The 19,691-nt window shown below is 41.0% G+C and overlaps 1 protein-coding gene and 1 long non-coding RNA gene across 5 annotated transcripts in view; one reads left to right on the forward strand and one right to left on the reverse strand.

Annotated features, from left to right (window-relative positions):
* The window catches only part of Ppm1h (protein phosphatase, Mg2+/Mn2+ dependent 1H), a 293,414-nt gene extending 275,763 nt beyond the window's left edge, over positions 1-17,651 (reverse strand). Inside the window, exon 1 of one of the 4 annotated variants that reach the window (XM_003476117.4) lies at positions 16,920-17,609. In XM_003476117.4, coding sequence (XP_003476165.1) covers positions 16,920-17,164 — 245 coding nt within the window. In that variant the 5' untranslated portion in view covers positions 17,165-17,609. Of the gene's footprint in view, positions 1-15,658; positions 15,801-16,919 lie in introns of those variants that run through there. The other 3 variants (XM_063254198.1, XM_063254197.1, XM_063254199.1) reach the window with 3 other exon arrangements.
* The window catches only part of LOC134477139 (uncharacterized), an 82,372-nt gene continuing 79,096 nt past the window's right edge, over positions 16,416-19,691 (forward strand). The window contains exon 1 of the long non-coding RNA XR_010049050.1: positions 16,416-16,554. This is a non-coding gene — a long non-coding RNA (uncharacterized LOC134477139). The remainder of the gene's footprint in view (positions 16,555-19,691) is intronic.

Below are 19,691 nucleotides of genomic sequence, written 5' to 3' on the forward strand. Positions count from 1 at the left end.
GGTGCTGGGCAGGTAGGACCAGGTTGCACTATTCAACACACTATTCAAAAAGGACTGATGAGTTACTTATCTCTGGAATTTTCCACTCAATATTTTTGGCCTGTGGTTGATCACCAGTAACTGAAACCACAGAAAATGAAATTACAGATAAGGAGGAACTAGTGTGCACCCCTCTAAAAAATGTTAAAGTCATACAAAGGAAAGAATAACATCATGGGGGTGGAGGGGTGGAGCAAGCCTCAACAGGCGAAAAGGCAGAGAAAGGACTGACAGTGCTCGGTAATTTCACATTTCACAATCACATGCACCAACAACCTACCCTTCCAGCAGGACCCATTCTTACCTCCTGCTAATAGTGGGAAAGCCGGATGTAGGCCAGCATTTGTTTCTCCCTTTCCCACACCGAGCCGCTCAGGCAGAGCATATACCACATGGCTCAGGTGAAGCGTATACCACATGATGCTGCCAGCAAAACATCTACTCAGCACATGGGAGGTCTGAAAATTGTATGCACTAACTGTGACATTCCCAGGAGCTGAACTGGTAATTTTAAATCAAAGATGATCATTCCTCCTTTTGAAATCAAACAACTGTATTTGTTTCCACTATTTTAAATCTGTATGTCTGAATATTAGTGTTCACTGCTCTATATTAAGTATTGGAGAGCTAAGTATCATGGTTTAAAAACTGGTGGTCAAGGGGCTGGGGGTTTAGCTCAGCGGCATAAGCGCCTGCCTTGAAAGCAGGCAGTCCTGAATTCGGTCCCTGGTACCCGTAAAAAGGAAAAAGACAAAAAAACCAAACAAACAAACAAACAAAAAAAACTGGTGGTGGTCAGCTTAACATCAGCTGAATTAAATCAGCATAGTACTGAGTATAGATGGCACACCTAAGGAAAGTTGCCAGTATAAAAAAGGGACATGGAGAGATTAAGGTTAGCATTGTGGGTTCTCCTAAGTGGTGTTGTTGTTTAGAGTCACTGATTCTCATGGAGGAGTTTGTCATGCTGGCTCTGCTGATATGAACTCAGCTATTATCATCGGAGGAGCTTGGGACTTTGTTGCTGAGAATGGTTGTGGTTCACTTTGGGGAGCTCTGATGCTTACTCTTGAGTAATGCTTCCTGGCTCTGGAGAGGAAGATGTGTGTTATTCAATCTCCTGGAGAAATCTGTCACTTTGGTTTCCTGGTATGTACGTGGCTGTTCTCATGATCAGAGGAGCTCGAGACCTCATTGTTGCTAGGATGCCTGTGATACTTTTGAGGGCAGCCCTGGTTCTTATTTTGAGCTTCATTTCTTGGCTCCACTGTAGAACCTTCAACCTACAGGCACAGATCCTTCACCATATGGCATAGACTATTAGCTTCTACCGCTGACTTTTAGACCTTCCCAGTGTAGATCCATGAGTTATTGTTATGAGCTCTAGGTCTTCAGCTGACTCATGCAGGACTCTGCTGTGGGATCCAGGCCCTCAGCTGGATTTTCTAGGTCTTTAGTGTTGTTGACAGATTTTCTGCACTTTTTTGTATTTAACTCTGGGTGACCATCATAAAATAATACTATAAATTGTGTCCTGTATGTAATTGTTCTCCTTGCAACCGGTGGCTACAACACTAAGATACATATGGTAATGCCCATACCACAAGATTATCTATTAAAATTTAAAACAACAAAAACATGTGATGCCTCTGATTACTTTCAAATGCATGCTGATTGAGACATTCTTTTAACTCTGAAGCCAGCATCATTGGGTGATCCTTCAGAGGAAGGTCTTAAACTGGCCCTTACAGGACACTTTTCTATAGTTCAAAATTTCAACTTAAAATACAGCAGTATTTCTTCTTAAAGTAAACATGGCTCAGCAATGTATCACTATGGTATTTTCAAATAAAGAACACAACTGACATTTCTGGGTTTTGTTGTGGCGGTGGTGGTTACTGAGGACTGAACCAAGGGCCTTGTACATGACAGGCAAGTGCTCTACCAGTGAGCTATGCTTTCCTCAGTACCCCCAGAACAACTGTGAGTAGAGAGAGATTGGCTATCATCAAGGAAAAAGATACATTATACATATACATATATATGTAACATAGCTATTATAAGAGCAGAGTAGAATATTTATTTACATAGAAAGATAGTCACTCCATTTAAACTATTAATCAGTGTGTAGAAACTATCCCACTTTATAAATAAATGGATACACACTGATACACAGAAATTATCAGTTAAAGTTAATTATGAGTGATAAAATTTATGGATAATTTTTAGGTTCTTCACAGTGAAAATATAAGGTGCCTATAATGATTACATATTAATTCTGTAACAATTACTGAACAAAAAATATTATTTTTAAAAATAACTTGTTCAACACTTTCCTCCACTTTGATAACTCAAGACACCTAAAGAGTGTCTTAAGACACCTTAAGTTCTTCTTATGATAGAATAATAGAAATTTTTACAAGAGAAACTTGTGTCCAAGAGTCAAACTCTGCTAGAAAAATAGTATTTCCAGCACAAGTTTAATTAAACTTGCAGCTAACAAACATCTGCCTCTCAGGCAACTTGCAGAACATTGAAAGGCAAGCAAATAAAATTATTACAACACATTTTTCCTGACAAAGCAAAGGATGTAAGGGACACTGGAGTACTATGCTTGAAAGTGCTACTCATGTGAATCTCAAGTAATCGTGAGCTCACCTTGGCTGAAGATCTAGGGAGGGCAGACACCAAAGCTACTGGCAGATTCTAACTTGTGGTCTGGGTTCTTCAAGGGTATGGGAAGGCAGCAGTAGGAATCCTTAGGTATTTTACATACTGGAAAAGCTTATGAAAAACATAGTGTAGGCAATAAAGAGCCAAGTTTAAATGTCATGACTTATCTTTTGTTTTCAGCTGAAATGTGTTAGCAGCTCAAAATTTTCATCACTAGAGGCTCATGATACTGAAGACTGAACTCAGGGGTACTCTACTACTGAGCTACACTCTAGCCATCTTTATTTTGACATGAGGTCTCACTAAATTGTTCAAATTAGCTTTGAAATTTACAAGTCTCCTGCCACAGTCTCTCAGGTAGCTATGATTATAGGCACATGCCACCACAAAACTCTATTATGTTTAACATTTCCTGGACAGAAATTTTAAGGAATCCATCGAAGAAAAATTAAAGGGTCCATGATGCTGGGGAGGTTGGAAATCAGGACTTGAGGAATGCTACAGGATGCTATCTATCTTAAAAACATCCCCCAAAGGTCATGTGCTAAAGACTTGGTCCCTAGCTTGTAGCACAACTTGGAAGTGGTAGAACTCTTAGCAGGTACGGCCTATGGAAGGAACTTACGGGCTTGTTCTTGAAGGAGATTTTGGGACTGCAGTCCCTTCACTTTCCCATTTTTTCTTTCCAGTCACCATGAGGTGAACAGGCTTCCTGCTCCACCATGAGCTCCTACCATGATACACTGTTGTAAAAGGCAACAGGTTAACTGGCCATGGACTGAAACCTTCAAAACTGTGAGCTATAATAAATGTTTCCTCCCCGTCTCAGGGGTTCTGTATCAGTGATGGAAAGCTAACTAATACGCAAGTCCTAGTGGAGCCCAAAATGGGTGATAAATCACACTCTGTGGGGCCTCCGAGTGGAGCAGAACAGAAGGCAGGCCTTCGTGTGGTATCCAGGTACACAAGGGCCAGTGTGGCCAGCTGCTCCTGACAGCACTAACCTGATGACCCATGGCCTGGGAGAAAAAGAGAGGCAAAGTTCCAAGGATAGCTCATGCAATTCCCCTCTTGACACCCAGATTTCCTCTTTTAAAAAAACACACACACCACTGTTGCTATCCAAGTTGCCAGTTCTTCATTTCTTCCCATTTGCTGCTGCACTGAATCCTCACCCTAGACACTGGTTTTAACACCAGGCCAATATGGCCTTCAGTGGCTTTATCCCATCATTAGTAATCACAGGGAGAAGTGCCAAGAGGCCATCTAATCTGGCTTTGGCTCTGTTCCAATCCATGGCTTATGGGAAACGTCCTAAAAGGTTGATAACATTACTTTTTTTCCTCAAACATATATTCTAGAGCTCCCCCATAATGGGTATTTATTTTAACAAAATATTATTCACATCTCTTATTTTTTAAAAAAGCATAGTCTTTTCTGCGTTATCACCAATTTGGTGTTCTTAGCTTTCTTCTCCTGAGGTCCTTGTATGCACTATTTATATTCACTATTCTGTACCTTCAAAGTTGCTTCCTACTCAACATTTACACTCTACCTTTTATTTTTGCCAACTGTGTTCTAAAGATAATTTGTCAGTGCTCAAATTTTCAAAATGAGTGACTATTAGCACACTATAGCAGACCACTTATATATGGTAATTCGATAATCTACTGTATGTTTAGGTTTAAAAAAATCAATTTACTGCTTGAATAATTCTTTTCATTTCTGTACTTACATAGCTAACCTATATAGGTCATATAGTTAAAGAGACATCATTTTTTTAAAGCATAAAACTCTATCGACTCCCTGAAAAGGCAGTACAGTACACAAGCCACTCTGGCCCTGTCAGCTGGACAAGTAACTCATCTCTTTGTCTACCAATGTCCTGTGTGGATGAATCACACTGCTCGATTTGCCTGCCCTGTGCAAATCTCAAAGGGGATACACACATGCTGTGATTTCACATAAAAGCACACGCTGGCAAGGATCAGCAACCATGCCACCCTCAATACTGCCATCCGTGTTTCCCCAACTCCAGTGCCATTTACCTGAAAGTTTCCCATTAAATTCTGACTCTGTATAAGTAAGAATTTAGGTAACAGATTTCCAAAAGTAAATTCTAAAATGGCCTCTCAAAGTCTGAACCCTATTATTTAAAATATCTAAGCACATTTCCAAAGCATATTTCTAAGTATATTACTTACCATCAAATAGCTATACATGGTAAAACACCTAGCTTTTCACATATTAACTTTAGAAAGAAGAAACACCACCACATGAATGCACAGATTGGTTTTAAGACATACTGGGTTTCCCAAACATTAAAATACGCCCCCCAAAAGCAATTTCTAGTCAAGAAAATACAGTAATTTGGACGGGATTCAAAATGCTATACTTAGTAATGCACAGATTCCAAGAAAGTTAAGTATAATTTTAAAAGATTAGCATATTCAATGCAATTATTTTAAGGTGCTTTGAAAAAATCCTTTGATATAAAACTTAGTGTCAATATTCCCATATCCCATTTAAAGCCCTTAGAGATTAGGTTTTATTAGTTTCCTCTGAGTAACAAAATATATCAAACTCTCTTGTGTGGCATTCTGTTTACAGGAATAGGATATCCTTTGATTAATAATTTCACACAACGATCAGTCAGATTCAATGACTCAGTGCATCACCACAGTCATGGGACCGCATGAGATTCTAAAGAAACTTGAGTCTTCTCTAGCCCCTATTTTCCTCATCTATTTTTATTTTTTCATGTGTGGTGCTAGGGTCCACTTATATTAAATATAGGTGAAAGAAGATTACATTAATGAATAAATGACAAGGTTTTTTTTTATAATTATCCAGAGCCAAAAGATACAAGTGAGCAAGTAAAATCATTCCGTCATAAATAAGGGAGCATAAAATCCACACACAGAGAACATACAAATAAATGTTTAAATTTTACAGTCATTTAGAAATAATCTAACAAAGTGCTTTAAGTTTAGAAATACTCTAACAAAGCACTATGGATTTACATTCCAGAAGACACAACTAATATGACTATACAAAAAAGGAATAGTTGAATAGGTACCTTGATTGCCTTACTCCTCCTACTGAACAACCTATGCTAGAAAATCAAGAAAAACACACCACTATTTCTGTCTTCATACATCATAAGCACCTTTTGGACAACACATTCTAGTTTTAATTAAACAGAGTACTCCTCAGATAGCACTCACTAACTCCAGCTAAAAGATGACCGATTGAAGCTTCAAACACTTTTTGCACTGATTTGATTAAATAGCTGTACAGCAAAGAGATACTTTCTGATTTGACCCCATGTAAAGCCCTCAACTATGTGAGTGCTAATTTATGGAAAGCTTATAAACTGAGCATAAATCAAGTCATGGCTGTCAAAATTCAAGTCTGGGTTGTCCGCTCATGTGGAGGAAGGTCCAAATGTTAATGATTTTCTCAACTGAGAATGTCAAAACTATAAAAATCTAATTTTAATTTACTGATAAAAAAACTTACCAGCATAAATTAAAGCCACTGGACTAAAGGAAATATACAGTTATGCCAAGAGTGGACTGAAAGATGGATAGAGAAATGGATACGTGGGCAAAAATATCAAACTGAGTGAGAATTAAAGAACCTAAAAGGTGGGAACATGCATGCTAAATGTATAATGGTTTCATCTATCTGCATGTTAGAGCATTTTCATAATAAAAAGGTAGAGAAAATAATTCAGAATCATAATCACGAAAGTGGAGGCGGCATGTCTCTCTGGGAAAACCTTCAGCCTGGCAGATGACACTTGGTTCTCAGCCTTACCCCAGGGATTCACAGAGTTCAGAACTAGAAAGGGACCTTTGTTTACCCTCTGGGACGGGTAGCACATGGTTATATGGGCCTGTGAAAATTAGAAAAATAGTAGTAACTTCATAGTATTTTCATGAAACTAAAAGTATTTAAAAATTGTTCTTTTTCTGAGATTGCATGCCTCTAAACATCTGACTTTTAAACATAACCAATATGTTGGTGATAGTAGTTGACAGACTTGATGTCCTCTTGACAAAACAAAAACAAACAAAACAGTAAAAACAACAACAACAACACTTCCCATTTTATATTTACGATTTCTGAAAGACACGAAATAAAAATCTTTGGAACTGCCACTTCAATGTAATTCTCCTATTTTCAAAGATATTTAAATCCCAAGTAGCATACCCATACAAGTTAATCCTGAACAGTTCACCCATGTCAGGGATATAAAAGGTGACTCATGTATTCCAGGTGGGATACTTATCCAAGGACCAAATCCCATTTACACACACAGGGACAACGGTCTCTTGAAAAGAGTCACCCAAGTGGTTGACTTTTAAGTACTGTCATTGGTGGACTATATAAAGTATCTCTTTCACTCAGCATTTAGAGTGACTTTCTTATAGAAAAAGAAGGTTTGATGTTTAAGTTTAATTGTGTCGACTAGATTGGCTTGGGAGCTACTTAGAGGATTAACAAAGCACATTTTCTCTCTCTCTCTCTCTCTCTCTCTCTCTTTCTCTCTCTCTCTCTGTGTGTGTGTGTGTGTGTGTGTGTGTGTGTGTATGTGTGTGTGTGTGTGTGTGTGTGTGTGTGATGCTGGGTATTGTAGCTGGTCCATTATCCCTTTCTCTCTGGCACTGTTCTCTGCTCCATTGTGCCCTTCCACCATGATGTTTTTCCTTTGGAGCCACAAATTATGGACAGAATCACCTGTGCCAAATTAAACCTCTCCTCCTTTACGTTGTAGGTGGCAGGTATGGTGTCCCAGTGATGAGAACCTAACTAATATAGCATGCTTTCACAAATCTAGCTTACTACTGACATAAGAGCATAAGGAGATGCAAAGTTACCACTGTAAAGACTATCAGTCACTGGTCTTATTTTCTCTAAGCTTTTCACATAGCCAATGGCCAGCATAAAATTTTACGCCGACTATCTTGAAACAAACAATGTATTTCTTTAGTAGCCTTCTAGTATTTAGGGAGATGCAAATTGATATTTGAGAAAAATATTAAGGAATAGTTATAAAACTTCAGACTAACTGGTTTGAGAAATACAGAGTAAATTTGCACATAAATAAAAATAATATATAGATGAATATCAATTTGAAAGCATGTGTAATGAGGGGGAATTGTTACCTACCTCACAGTAATAAAAAGAGAGTACAGAAGGTAAGTTGAACTTCTGTTTTATAAAACAAGTGAGATATCTTTTCATCATAGGTATCTCTCATTATTCTACCACTGCCTAGACAAAAGGAGGCAGTAAGTAAAAATGTCAGTGGGCAGAGTTCTGCTGTCATACGAACTAAGTTTATACTGCTGCAATTGAAGAGCTACAACACCGTATATTAATGTGTATTATACGTTCATTGAGACAGAGCTTCAAATCACACTTCATTCCAATACTGGCTTGACTATACTTTCTAGAATGGAGAGATATAAAGAAAAGCAAACGCAAGACACGGAGGCTCTGTAAGAACCAATTTAAATTTGTGACAGACAGCTGAAGGGTTGTAAGCTAGGGTAGCAGGCATATTCAGACACAAACAGACACTACTGCAGACACTATGTGTGCCTGAAAATGACCACGTGCACATCACTGCATACAAAATTGAGTACAAAAATGAGTTACCAAGGATAGGATACTTTTACTTCCAGAAGTTCAGTGTTTAGTGATAGTACAATTGAAAATACTATAATAAGATTTAAATTTTTGATCCTCTAAGATATGCCCAAAATAAATAAGGAACTCGTGTTCCTTACTAAGTGAGTTATCAATAGCACAGTCTTTTCTACAACCTGCCCCACCCACTCTATGATCACCTCCTTCACAAAGAAGAGTCAACCAGGGATGGACTCTGGCAGCTATACAGATACGCAGTCTTCTCCCCTGGCTCCCCAGTCACAAGTAACATGCCAACAGTGGTCATCTGACATAAACTGAACCAGTAAGAGTGTCTCTCCCCCAAACTCGAAATTGGACGTGAGGTCCCAGTGAGTGTGACCTAGGCGCTTGATAGGGACATGGACAGGCAGATGTGAATCATAAAAGACCAAAAGAATGACCGCCTTGTTCCTGGGTGGCTGAATGCTGTGAGGCTGCAGTCCCTGTGCCATCCAGCTCTGCTTCTATGACAGAGCTCCACAGTGGCTTCTCTGTCATCCTCTTTTCACATCTCTCTTCCCTGTGAAGTTACTTAAAAGTATTTCGATGACATGCATCCAAGAGTAACTAAAAAAGACTACAATAATGATTATAGTATCTCAAATATTTTAAGAATGACAATACTAAGTAGAAGTCATCAGGAGATTGGTTAAGACCACCTAAACACTAAATTTTGCATTGTAAAGGAAAAAACATGAACACAAAAATCAACACATTAGAAAAAATATTGCAAAATAATGGACTAAGGGTTAATGGTCTTAAAATATAAAGAAATCTTACAAACAAGATTATTCCATTAGAAAATAAACAATGTAAGCCAGGCGAGGTGGCACATTCCTATAATCCCAGCACTCCTAAGGAGGCTGAGGCAGGAGGATCACTGTAAATTTGAGACTACCCTGGATTACAAAGTGAGCCCAAGGCCAGTCTGAATACGGAGATCCTGCATAGGAAGATCTTGTCTCAAAAAGACCCCAGCCCTGAAAAGAAAATGAACAATGTATATGAAAAAAAAAAAAAAACACAAAATGACATTCAAATGGCTAATAAATAAAATCAACTATATAAACATGATTGTATATATTTTAAATAATTAAACACAAATCAAAATGAAGTGTTTTCTATCCATTAGATCACTGAAAAATATTAAAGGTTTTAGTATTAAATAGCTTCCAGCCACACCCTGCTGGCTGAAGTCCAATCTGGTACAGGCAATCTGATAATGTGTATCATAATTGTCAATATGCATCACTTCTACCAAGCCTTCCATGCCTAGGGAAAGTCATCTCAAAGAAATAACCAGATGACTAGAATAAATCACATGAGGTAGTTCATCACAAGCCTAACAGTGAATCTCAGATGGGATGTCCAATGGGGGATGCATCAAAGTACAGTTAGTCCTTCAACTCTACTAACGTCAGTCACTCTACTTATGATTTGGAGGAGTCCAACATACACTTTCAAATGAAGGAGACATATTAAAAGACAGGTAGAAGCGTGATTAACTCTTTTTTAAAGTCTGAAAAGATCTAAAGTATTCACAGTTGTTAACTGATTTGGAATTATCACTTTGTTTTTATACCTTTCTCTATTTTATATATTCAGAATTCTCTACAATGAGTGCTTTACAGGTATAATTTTAATTTTCAATAGAAACACTGAGTATCTCAGATAGGAAACATTTATAGTCTTTTTCGTAGAGACAGGAAACATTTACAAGACAATCCAAGACTAGCAGAGGTAGGAGTCAGAACTAGGCGTGAATCTTAGATTTGCCACTTAATAAAGCTTTGGCACTTGAACAAAGTGCTTGTGTTTCATGCATCAATTAAATGTATTTATAGACCACTTAATTTAGACCCATATATTGGAATATTTCTTACATGACAATTACTACATGTAACAATTTTAGTTTACCTGGTAAGTATAAATGGTGACAGGACTTGATATATGGAGAAAGACCAAAAAAAAAAAAATAAGATCTATCCTTAGATTATTTTAAATATCTACTACCTAACTAAATTAGTAAAATCTAGTAAAAACAGTAACATAACATTGAAAAGGCTCCTTAATTCTTTTGACTTAAATTACGTTATAAATCATGTTTTCCCCTGCATCTTTTACACTACAACCTGATGACACTCGCCTTCTCCCAGATGGTCAGTATAGAACATGATTAATTGCAGAAGGTTACAGAGGTAATTCATATAAATCAAAATCAATGCATGATTAAATAACTGTAATCCCATCCATGCTCTTCCTTTCTGCCTTCGTTTTCAGGGGTGACAAACTCTCCTTAACTCTTCAGTTAAGGCTCCTCAGAGCCCAGGTCTCCATGTCTCCACCTGTCCATGACCTTCACCTGGACCCTGTCCTGTTAGTGAGAATCCTGCTAAGCTATTGTAAAAGAAATTTACAACCTTGACATTTGATCAAGTTCTTCCACCTTTGTTATATAACAGTCCTTGGCCTGCTTTCAGCAGGAATCCTGCTAAATCAGCTTAGTTTGCCATGCTCTCTTAATAACTTTCCATCCACTGACCACCTCATTCTGTTCTCTGGCTGTGAATTCTCAACTATGGGGGGGGGTTATATTACAATAGTCTTGAATAAAATCTCCCCTGATGCTTAAACAAATGTCAAGAAACTTTTTCTTTACCGTTGGTATATGGATAAAGGTCTTGGGTCCTGAAAGTATACAGTGAATCACAATGTTAGCACAAAGGGTAAAAACAAAATACAAACCTTGCTTCCCTAGTGTTACATAAAGGCTTCAAACGCTGAGATTCAAAATTGCCAAAAATCATATAGGACACTAAAATCATAGCAAATAAAACTCTTTCAACTAAACTTTTTGAATTTTAATAGCCAACAATTGCATTTTAATATAATTCAAAGAAAGACACAAAAGAGGAGGAAACTGCACCATGAAGTTTTCTTCAGGATGATTACTACATCATATTATGGACCTAGCATAGAACTGATGCCTGCCATAGTATGAGCACAATGCTTTCCTCAAATTAATGAGAGAAATAATGGAAGTAGACGAGTCATGCTTATTTTTGAAAGAGGATATAAATTCAAGAGCAAAAATTAATAATCATCTGTTCAAGCAAATCAGAGAAAACTAAAGACATTTGTTTATTGCTAGCAAACATCAAAAAGTAAAACTAATCTTGAACAATAGCATGTTTTTGCTTGTTCTGGGATACTGAGTGTTGAACTGAGTCTGCAGCCCTTTTCAAGTTTTATCTTTCATTCGTTCATTCATTCATTCACTTATATGTGATAGGTCTTACTATGTCAGTAAGTTGTGCAAGTTAGATTTAAACTTGTAATCTTCCTGCCTCAGTCTCACAGATTACTGGGAATAGAAGTGTGTGACACCATATATGGTTTAATATATTCTTAGAAAACTGTTCCAATATGCAAATTTAAGTAATCAATTGGTGTTGCTGTGAACAAAAATGGTATTTCCACAAACAGAAAGCATTGTGTGCTGGGGTAGTATCAGAGATGACGTTGTCTAGTTACACGGAGGGTAAAAGCACACCTTGAACACACCTGTCTGAAGGGTTAAGTCCCGTGGCTGTGTTTCAGGAGTCCTGGAAAGAAGCTAATGCACCTTCCTACGGAAAGGGGCACGCCAGGAGCTCCACTCAGAGAGGCCAACTTCATCTTAAAGTTACGTCTGAAAGGTACAGGAAGCTGTTACTTGTTTAAAGGGAGAAAGTTAAGGGATCAGAAATTAGCTCTGTGGCATAAGAGCCTACCTGGCAAATGGGAAGTTGTGAGTTCGATCCTTGGTACAAAAAAAAAAAAAGAAAGGGAGAGAGAGAAAGTTAAAGTAAGCTGCCAGAAGAAAAAAAAAATAGAAAATCAGAACAACTTAGTAGAAAGTCAGTGAAATATCTTAGGCTACTTTAGAATTTTGAGATGTACAAGTAAGTGCTGTGAACAGCACTGCTCCGACTCTCCCCAGACCTTTTTCATTTTTATACAACAGTAAGTGGAGAACCTTGAGGTTCTTAGGTTGCACAATACGAGAAGTTCCCAAGCAAAAGCTCTGTAGAGTTGTCTGTTGTAAAGCGGGTGGATGTGCCAGAAGAAGCTGAACGGGATAAAGATAGGTCAGGGGATTTCTGAGTTTTGGGGAGAGAGAAATAGTGGTTTCTCTGTCATTATCACTGCACAGCCAAGTAATGCTGTAGTTAGTAATGGGAACTAGTGCCAGTGACTCAAGAAAAAGAACAATTTAGAAACTTGCAAACTGGTTGCTGGATTTAAATAAGTTATTTCATCAAAATTTCACAATTTTAGCCAGGCATGGTTGCACATGCCTGTAATCGCAGTACTTTAAGAGGCTAATGCAAAGAGGCTCACAATTTGGAGCCCAGCCTGGTAACTCAAGCTTAGTAAAAACTTAAAGTCAAACAAAACAAACAAAACAAAATAAAATAAACACACAAATAAAGAGCTAGGGATGTAGCTCATTGTGAAGACCATAGGTTCAATGCCTGCCAACAACACCACCATCACACACACACAAAAACACACAATTAATTCTGTAATACACAAAAATCTTATAGCTCTCAAGGAAGTTTTTTAAAACCCAGAGTCCAGTTGTATTTTTATTAAATAAGGAAAATAACTTTATAGTTATTGTAATAACTTAAATAAAACTATGCCAGTTAATTCTTTTTGAACACAGAAAAGTACCACTTACCAAAAAAAAAAAAAAAAAACAAAACAAAAGTATCACTGATAAAACTTAAATACGATGTTTAATATACAAAATGGTGCGGCTCAAAGCACTAATACATTCTTTGGAGTCTGACTGAAGTTTAAGGCTTAAATTTCATGTCTTCCTGTATATCAAGTCCAACTACTTATTAAAGGGAAAAGGTAAGCAAACATTACGAGGAAGAGAAAGTCTAAAAATGAACTGACCTCCCTGTCCCTGCAGCACCAGGGCACATGGGTGGTATCTCAGCCTGTGGACAGAGAAAGTGAGTAGCTGTCCTGTGTCCCGTGGATCAGACTGCTGCTTCCTACACTGTCTCTCAGAAGACTTCACAGACTCCGTGACTTGAAAGCCAAATTTAAAAAATGAAACTCGCCAATGTATGCTTTTAGAAAAATTTAGGCTCCATGGCTATTGTCCATAACTGCAATGCTTTATAGAGCTTGACAACCTTGCAGATTTCCTTTTATAAGTGGCGAAACTTTTCAACCACAACAGAAAGCCTTCTGAAAGCCAGGAAATTTCACTAGCACGAAGCTGATAAACCCTGAAATGAATGAGGGTCTTCAGTTTCTGCTCCCCAAGACTTAGGGGGACTGTATGTTGCTGATTTGCTAATTCTAATTTACAGGGTATCTCTTCTTGAATTAACAGTGAGTGGCAACAACAGACTTTTCTCCTTAATTTTTCTATATATAAAGTGTTGGTCAACGCTACAGCTTAAACACTTCTTTCTCCAATCTCCCAATAAGTCACACAGTGGTGCCATTTTCTCCCAATAAGGCTTGGAATCAGTTTTTTACAGAGGTAAACAAACCACTTCCTATTAAGGCCTGGGCTCACTAGCACCTTTCTTATCTCTGAGAGGTAACAGTGTCTCTCGGAGATACTCTCTCAGCAATATTCCCATGTTCTAGAGCAAACAGAAGAGGAATTCCTTCTCCCAGTAAGATCCTCTGGGAAAGAGCAGCATTACTGGTGGCACCATCTGATCACAGCTGCAGCACCTGCTGGACTTCCTTTCCTTCCCTATTTCAGTCACTTTGATCACTCAGGTTGCACCTTAGCAGGAAGAAAAACCATAGTTCAAGGTTTGAGGAAGCGGTGAAAAATAGTATCTGACAAGAAGAGAAGTAGCAAGACAATGTTAGTGGCTACACTTGAGTTCAAATAGATGCATCATAACTGGATATTGTATAGAGGGAGTTTGTCATTATGGGCTCTGGGGACAATCACCTAAGTTCAAAGACAGGCTACAGTAAAGGCAACATGACCCGGGGGTATACTGATTACCCATTCAGTGTCTCTGGGTCCTTATCTGAAAAATGGAAATGATGTCTGCTTCCTAGGAATTACTGTGAGAATCGGAGATACAACATGAGCTTGAAAACAAAATAAGCATTAAAGATCAAACATTAACCACTTTTGCTATTATTAACACTATGGGTATCTTTTAAAAGAAGGAAGTAATTCTACTTGTATAGACGTGGAATAATGCCCACAACTCAGTGTTCTGCGTAAATGCTACAGAGTACCATATTTAGTAGGTGCCTGCTTGAGGAAGAAAAAAATGAACCATGATATGTATTTATAGTTAGGTTCAAAGAAATCTGTAAATACCTGGACACTTTACCTCTCAGAGTAACTGTTTCAGAAGAGGAGCAAACTGTCATTTTTACACAGATCTTCCCTTGAATTAACACGCACGGACTATTTTTAAAACTAAATTTAAAAATTAAGCATTTTGCAGTGGATTCTCTAGCCTTCAAATCGAATTTGTTACGTTCTTGTCTAGGAAAAGACAAAGCTTCTTAAAGATAAGGAAACTGAGGCAGAGCAAGGTTGAAGTAGAGTTTCTACCCTACCCCTTCTGCTTGTTTCATTTTTCATTCCTTCATATTCTTTACAGCCCTTAACATCTCGTGCCCACCACCGGCATCTACCTATCCCGAAATTGGCTTTTCCTTGTTTCCTCACGCTTAGTTGAGGTTTTCTCTTCCTGGGCCAGAGCAGCACCCACTTTCAATGTTTTAGTATTTTTCTTCCTTCCTTCCTTCCTTCCTTCCTTCCTTCCTTCCTTCCTTCCTACTGCTCATCACTTTCTCAGTATTTGTCTGTGCATCATTTAGGCCCTGACACAGGCACCCTGGCCCTGCCAACCACTGCAGTAACTAGAAGCCCCCATCATTCCGGTGTTGGGCGAGCGCCAAGGCCCTCACCTACACAGTCATCCAAGGGTTATGCTTCCGAGGGGCTTTGCTTCTTGCAAAGGGGCCATGCAGGGCTGTTTTCTTTCTTTTTTAATCTAAATTTCAAGCAGGGCAGGGGCTTACTGTGTTTTGGCAAGCATTTTGTTCTCCTGTAGGTCTTTCCTTACACAGGAGTTTAATTCTCAATTTTGTCCTGCAAACTAACGTGAGGTTATGCTCCTTCTCCACCCTCCTGGTCCTCGTCCACGCTCTTGTTATTAAACGTTAATATTTCCTTTTAAGCATCTACCTCATAAGGCACACTTCTGGCTCTTTGCCTCCAGTCGTCTATGGTTTCTTCCACACAAGCTGGTGGGAGAATGGTTACAGAATGACTCGGGAAGGAAAACAGAATCAGAGATTCCAATCTCTGCGCTGGAACCCCATCGGCCAGAGAGCATCAAGGCCACAGAACCGGGTCAACAGCAAGGCGCCCAGGCGTAAGGCGAGTTGATTGGTCCTTGGATGAGCCAATCAGCGTGCGAAGCCGCGCAAGGGGCGGGGCAGGCCAAGATAACCAAGGAGATGAGGAGGTTAAAGGAAACGCGGCAGGTGTGCCAACGCCAGGGTTTAGCGCGTACCTTTTCACCCTGTAAGATCCTTCGGAACCTAAGAATTCTGGTCAACGCTCTCCCTTCCTAGTTTCCCAGTTTTGTAAGCTTAAGTAGGAAGTCATAGGGGAAAACTTACCTGCCATTCATGAGGTGGGTTGTTAATAATCAATGGAGAAGTAGCCTGAGAAGGGGAAGGGCAATACAATCCTCCCTCCCTCCTTTCTCTGTTCCAGTCCAGGCCGCCAACCTAACTCAAACGGTTTTTAAAATAGCACTCAAATGCTTATTTAACCGCCAAAGCTGATTACCAAAACGCTTTATTAAGACACCCTAAGTGAGTTTCCACCCTCCCCAAGGACTGTGGGAGCAGCGTCGGCATACGTCGAAGGCTCAGCGTTTTACTACCTGCTAAACAGAAGCCAACTAACTCGCAGGCTGCAAGTCGGAGAAACAGCCCTTCCGAAATGTGCAGTCACGCACACTGCACCCCCGGGATTCAGACGCCCGCCCCCAGGCGTGGCGACAGATCCCAAAGCAGCTACCACTCCGGCTCTCCAACCAGGGCACACAGAGAATGATGATTATTATTACGGTATTATTGTTATTATTTTGGTGGGTGAGTGCACGGAGTGCAGATTTCCCTACTACGTTTTAACTTAGCGCCGTTCTGCCACTTTCCACCCCCAGTGTCACGGCCCCCGAGCTCACAGACCTGTGCGACCTCAGCGTTCCCACGGTCCAGCGCAGGTCCCCTCCCCTCCGCCCCACCAGGGCTGGAGACGCCGCGCCCTGGGGCTGGGGGGAAGGAGAAAAGGGAAGAAAAGGGGTCCCCGGCCGGGCCTGCGCGCCGGCAGCCAGTGGGGCGCCCCGCAGCCCACAGGCAGGGAAGGCAGGCTGGAGCCGTGCGGGGCAGGGCCGCGAGGAGAGCAGGGGCGCCGCCGGTGTCGCCGCACTCACTCTGCGTAGCCGGTGGCCCAGGGCAGCCGCCGAGTCTCCTTGAGGATGAGGATGGGGCGTGCGATGTGGTCCGCGCTGCACTCCACCTCGTCCTGAGACAGCCCGAGGAACTCCGGCCGCCCGTAGGGGAAGCGCAGGGGCAGGTCCGAGCCTCCGCAGCCGCCGCCGCCGTGCTCGGAGCCCGAGCTGCCAGCCATGATGCCGCCCATGAAATTGGCCACGGCGGATTTCACTCGAGTGAGCATATTACTCCGGCGCCCGGCAGCGGCGGTGCGAGCAGGCGGCGGCGGCCGGGCGCGGCGCGGCGCGGGGCATGCAGGCTGCTGCGGGCGCGGAGCGCACGGGCAGCGGGGCCGCTGGGGCGCGCGGCTCCGGGCGCTCAGTGCTGCTGCAGGGGGCCGAGCCCCGGCCTCCAGCGCGCGGAGCCTCCGCCGCTTCCCCCCGCGACACTTCCGCAAGGGAGCGACATGGAGCGAGCGGCCCGGCGGGAGGCTCGCCGCGCGCCCCGGAGCAGCGGGCTGGCCGCGGCGGCAGCAGATTCCTTCCCGGCCCCTGCGCTCCGCCGAGGCGCGCGCGGACCCGAGCCCACCCCGCCACCCCGCGGAGCCGCGCCGGCTGCTGCCACGGCTACCGCCGCTGTGGAGTCATGTGATAATCAGGCTGCGGTGTGGCCCGGGCTCGGCCCCTCCCCCGCCGGCCGGAGCGAGGCTGGCACCGGGACCCTGACCTCCTTCCTCGGGGACGCGCAGCCGGGCGGGCGGGCGGCACCTGGCCGGAGGGGATGGGGGCTCTGCGGCCGCACCTGTGTTAGGGGCTGTCACGTGGCTCCGGGCGGTCGGGAGAAGTCGGTGGAGGAGCCCGCTCCCGGAGGCATCCTGCCTTTTACTCCCAAAAGGAAACTTGGGGAGCTGGAGAGAAAGGCAGACAGGTGCAGCCTTGTAGTGTGGGTTGCCTGTGAGTCCTGCGAAGGGCACGAGCAAAATCACTGCTGTAAGTGACAGCCTGGCACTAACTGCACAAGAATCATCAAAAGTTTTTTTCTCTGAGCTTCTGTAGAATTATTTTTTCTTTAATTAGTCATCTTATACATCTTTGTGTCTGTGGAGCAAACCCTGTTTGGAACCTAAAATTAGCGTAATAGCAAAAAAAAAAAAAAAATTTAGGAACCAGCATTATTTTAACAAGCACTCAATTGTTGAATAATTTTATACAAGTATTTTTCCTCCCACATAGGACATAGCAACAAATATTTTTTTCAAAAAGCGATCCTAGTTGCTGTTGAGCCACTTAATGCAGTCATCTTTTATTTTATAAAAACATTGTCAAAGAATAACAGCTCTTGTAAAACTAAAGAAACTTAAATAGAAACAGCAATTCAATTAAGGGCGGAAGTTAAAACTAATAAATGCTTGTGATAATTTTTTGGCAATGTTACATTAAGACCAAACAGGAACATGTCTGTAAAACGGTGACTGTGCTTCCTTAAGGGTACCGTTTGTTACATGTTGGCTTTTTGTGTGTGTTCAGTAAGGCCAGTATCCTGTACTTGTTTACTTACACTATATCCGGTTCCTATGTTTACCTTCCATTTAATTTTCTGGGACTGTGTTACTTGTGCAGCTCTGGACAGACCAGCTCCCCTGGCGTGCGGCAGGGAACACAGGCCCTCATTCTTCTCGCTGAGTGGGGAGGGGAAGGTGGGCCAGGTGTTGGAGGCAAAGCTCATTTCCTGCAGAGGAGTTGTAAGTCAAGGAATCTTTGCATGTAGGTGGAGTCTGGGTAAACCTCACGGATTTTTTTTCTTTTCTTTTCTCCCCTGCTCCCCCAAATCCATAATCTTGTCCCTCTCTTCCTAAAGAATTTTTCCTTTAACTTTTTCATGAATAGGTACAGTATTCCTGTTTACTTTATACCAAATAATTATATAAAAGATGACAGTATTTCAAATGTTCATTAACATTCACTACTATCCATATATTCTTTTATTACTTTCCACTGGCAGAAATGTGATTTTAAGTTACCTTCTTCCTCCATCTAATTATAAAACTTCGGGCAGGATTTTAAATGAGGCAGTTATCAGTCTTCTTAAACTTTGCCTGGCCACACTGTGAACTTCCTCTGGTGGGAAATCTCAGATTATATGTGTGGCTTAACATTAAACACGCCGTGCGCTCTGGTATCCCCGAAAGCCACTCCCCCTTCCCAGCTTTTAGGGGTACCACGATCTAACCCAGAGGCACCCCTTAACTGAGCTCCATCTCCAACTCTCAACCTTTAATTTTCGTGCTTGGGCCCCTCTAAGCAGCTAGAATCCCCCTTTTCAAACTTTTCTTGTAGAACAGTTTTAACATTACCTTTTGGTTACTTTTCAGGAACTTTGGGGTTTTCCCTTTTCTTTTCTTTCCTTTTTTTTTTTTGGAGTTGAATTTAATGTGTGTTCCCTTCAATTCACTTTATGGCAAGGCCTTAGCTGTTATGTAAAATAAGGTTTGTTTGGTTTTTTAAAACTTTTTTGTCTGATTTATTTTCAATTCAAAAGTACTCTCTGAAAATATGTATTATAAATAAATAAAACTTAATGGTACAGAAAGCTAAATGAAAAGGTAAACCATTCCCGAGGGATAACCACTGCTGTCTTCTATAGGCTTCCAAAATTGTTTTCAACTAGGAATATTTAGCAAAAATATATTTGGCAATATTAGCAAGATTTGTGAACCAAAGTTTTATATTCTTACTCAGTATAACTCAGTAGTTATTTTACTGTTTATCATG

Source organism: Cavia porcellus, unplaced genomic scaffold (genome assembly GCF_034190915.1).
Source record: "Cavia porcellus strain 051 isolate PalLab524CR breed Dunkin Hartley unplaced genomic scaffold, mCavPor4.1 scaffold_8, whole genome shotgun sequence".
Taxonomy (NCBI): domain Eukaryota; kingdom Metazoa; phylum Chordata; class Mammalia; order Rodentia; family Caviidae; genus Cavia; species Cavia porcellus.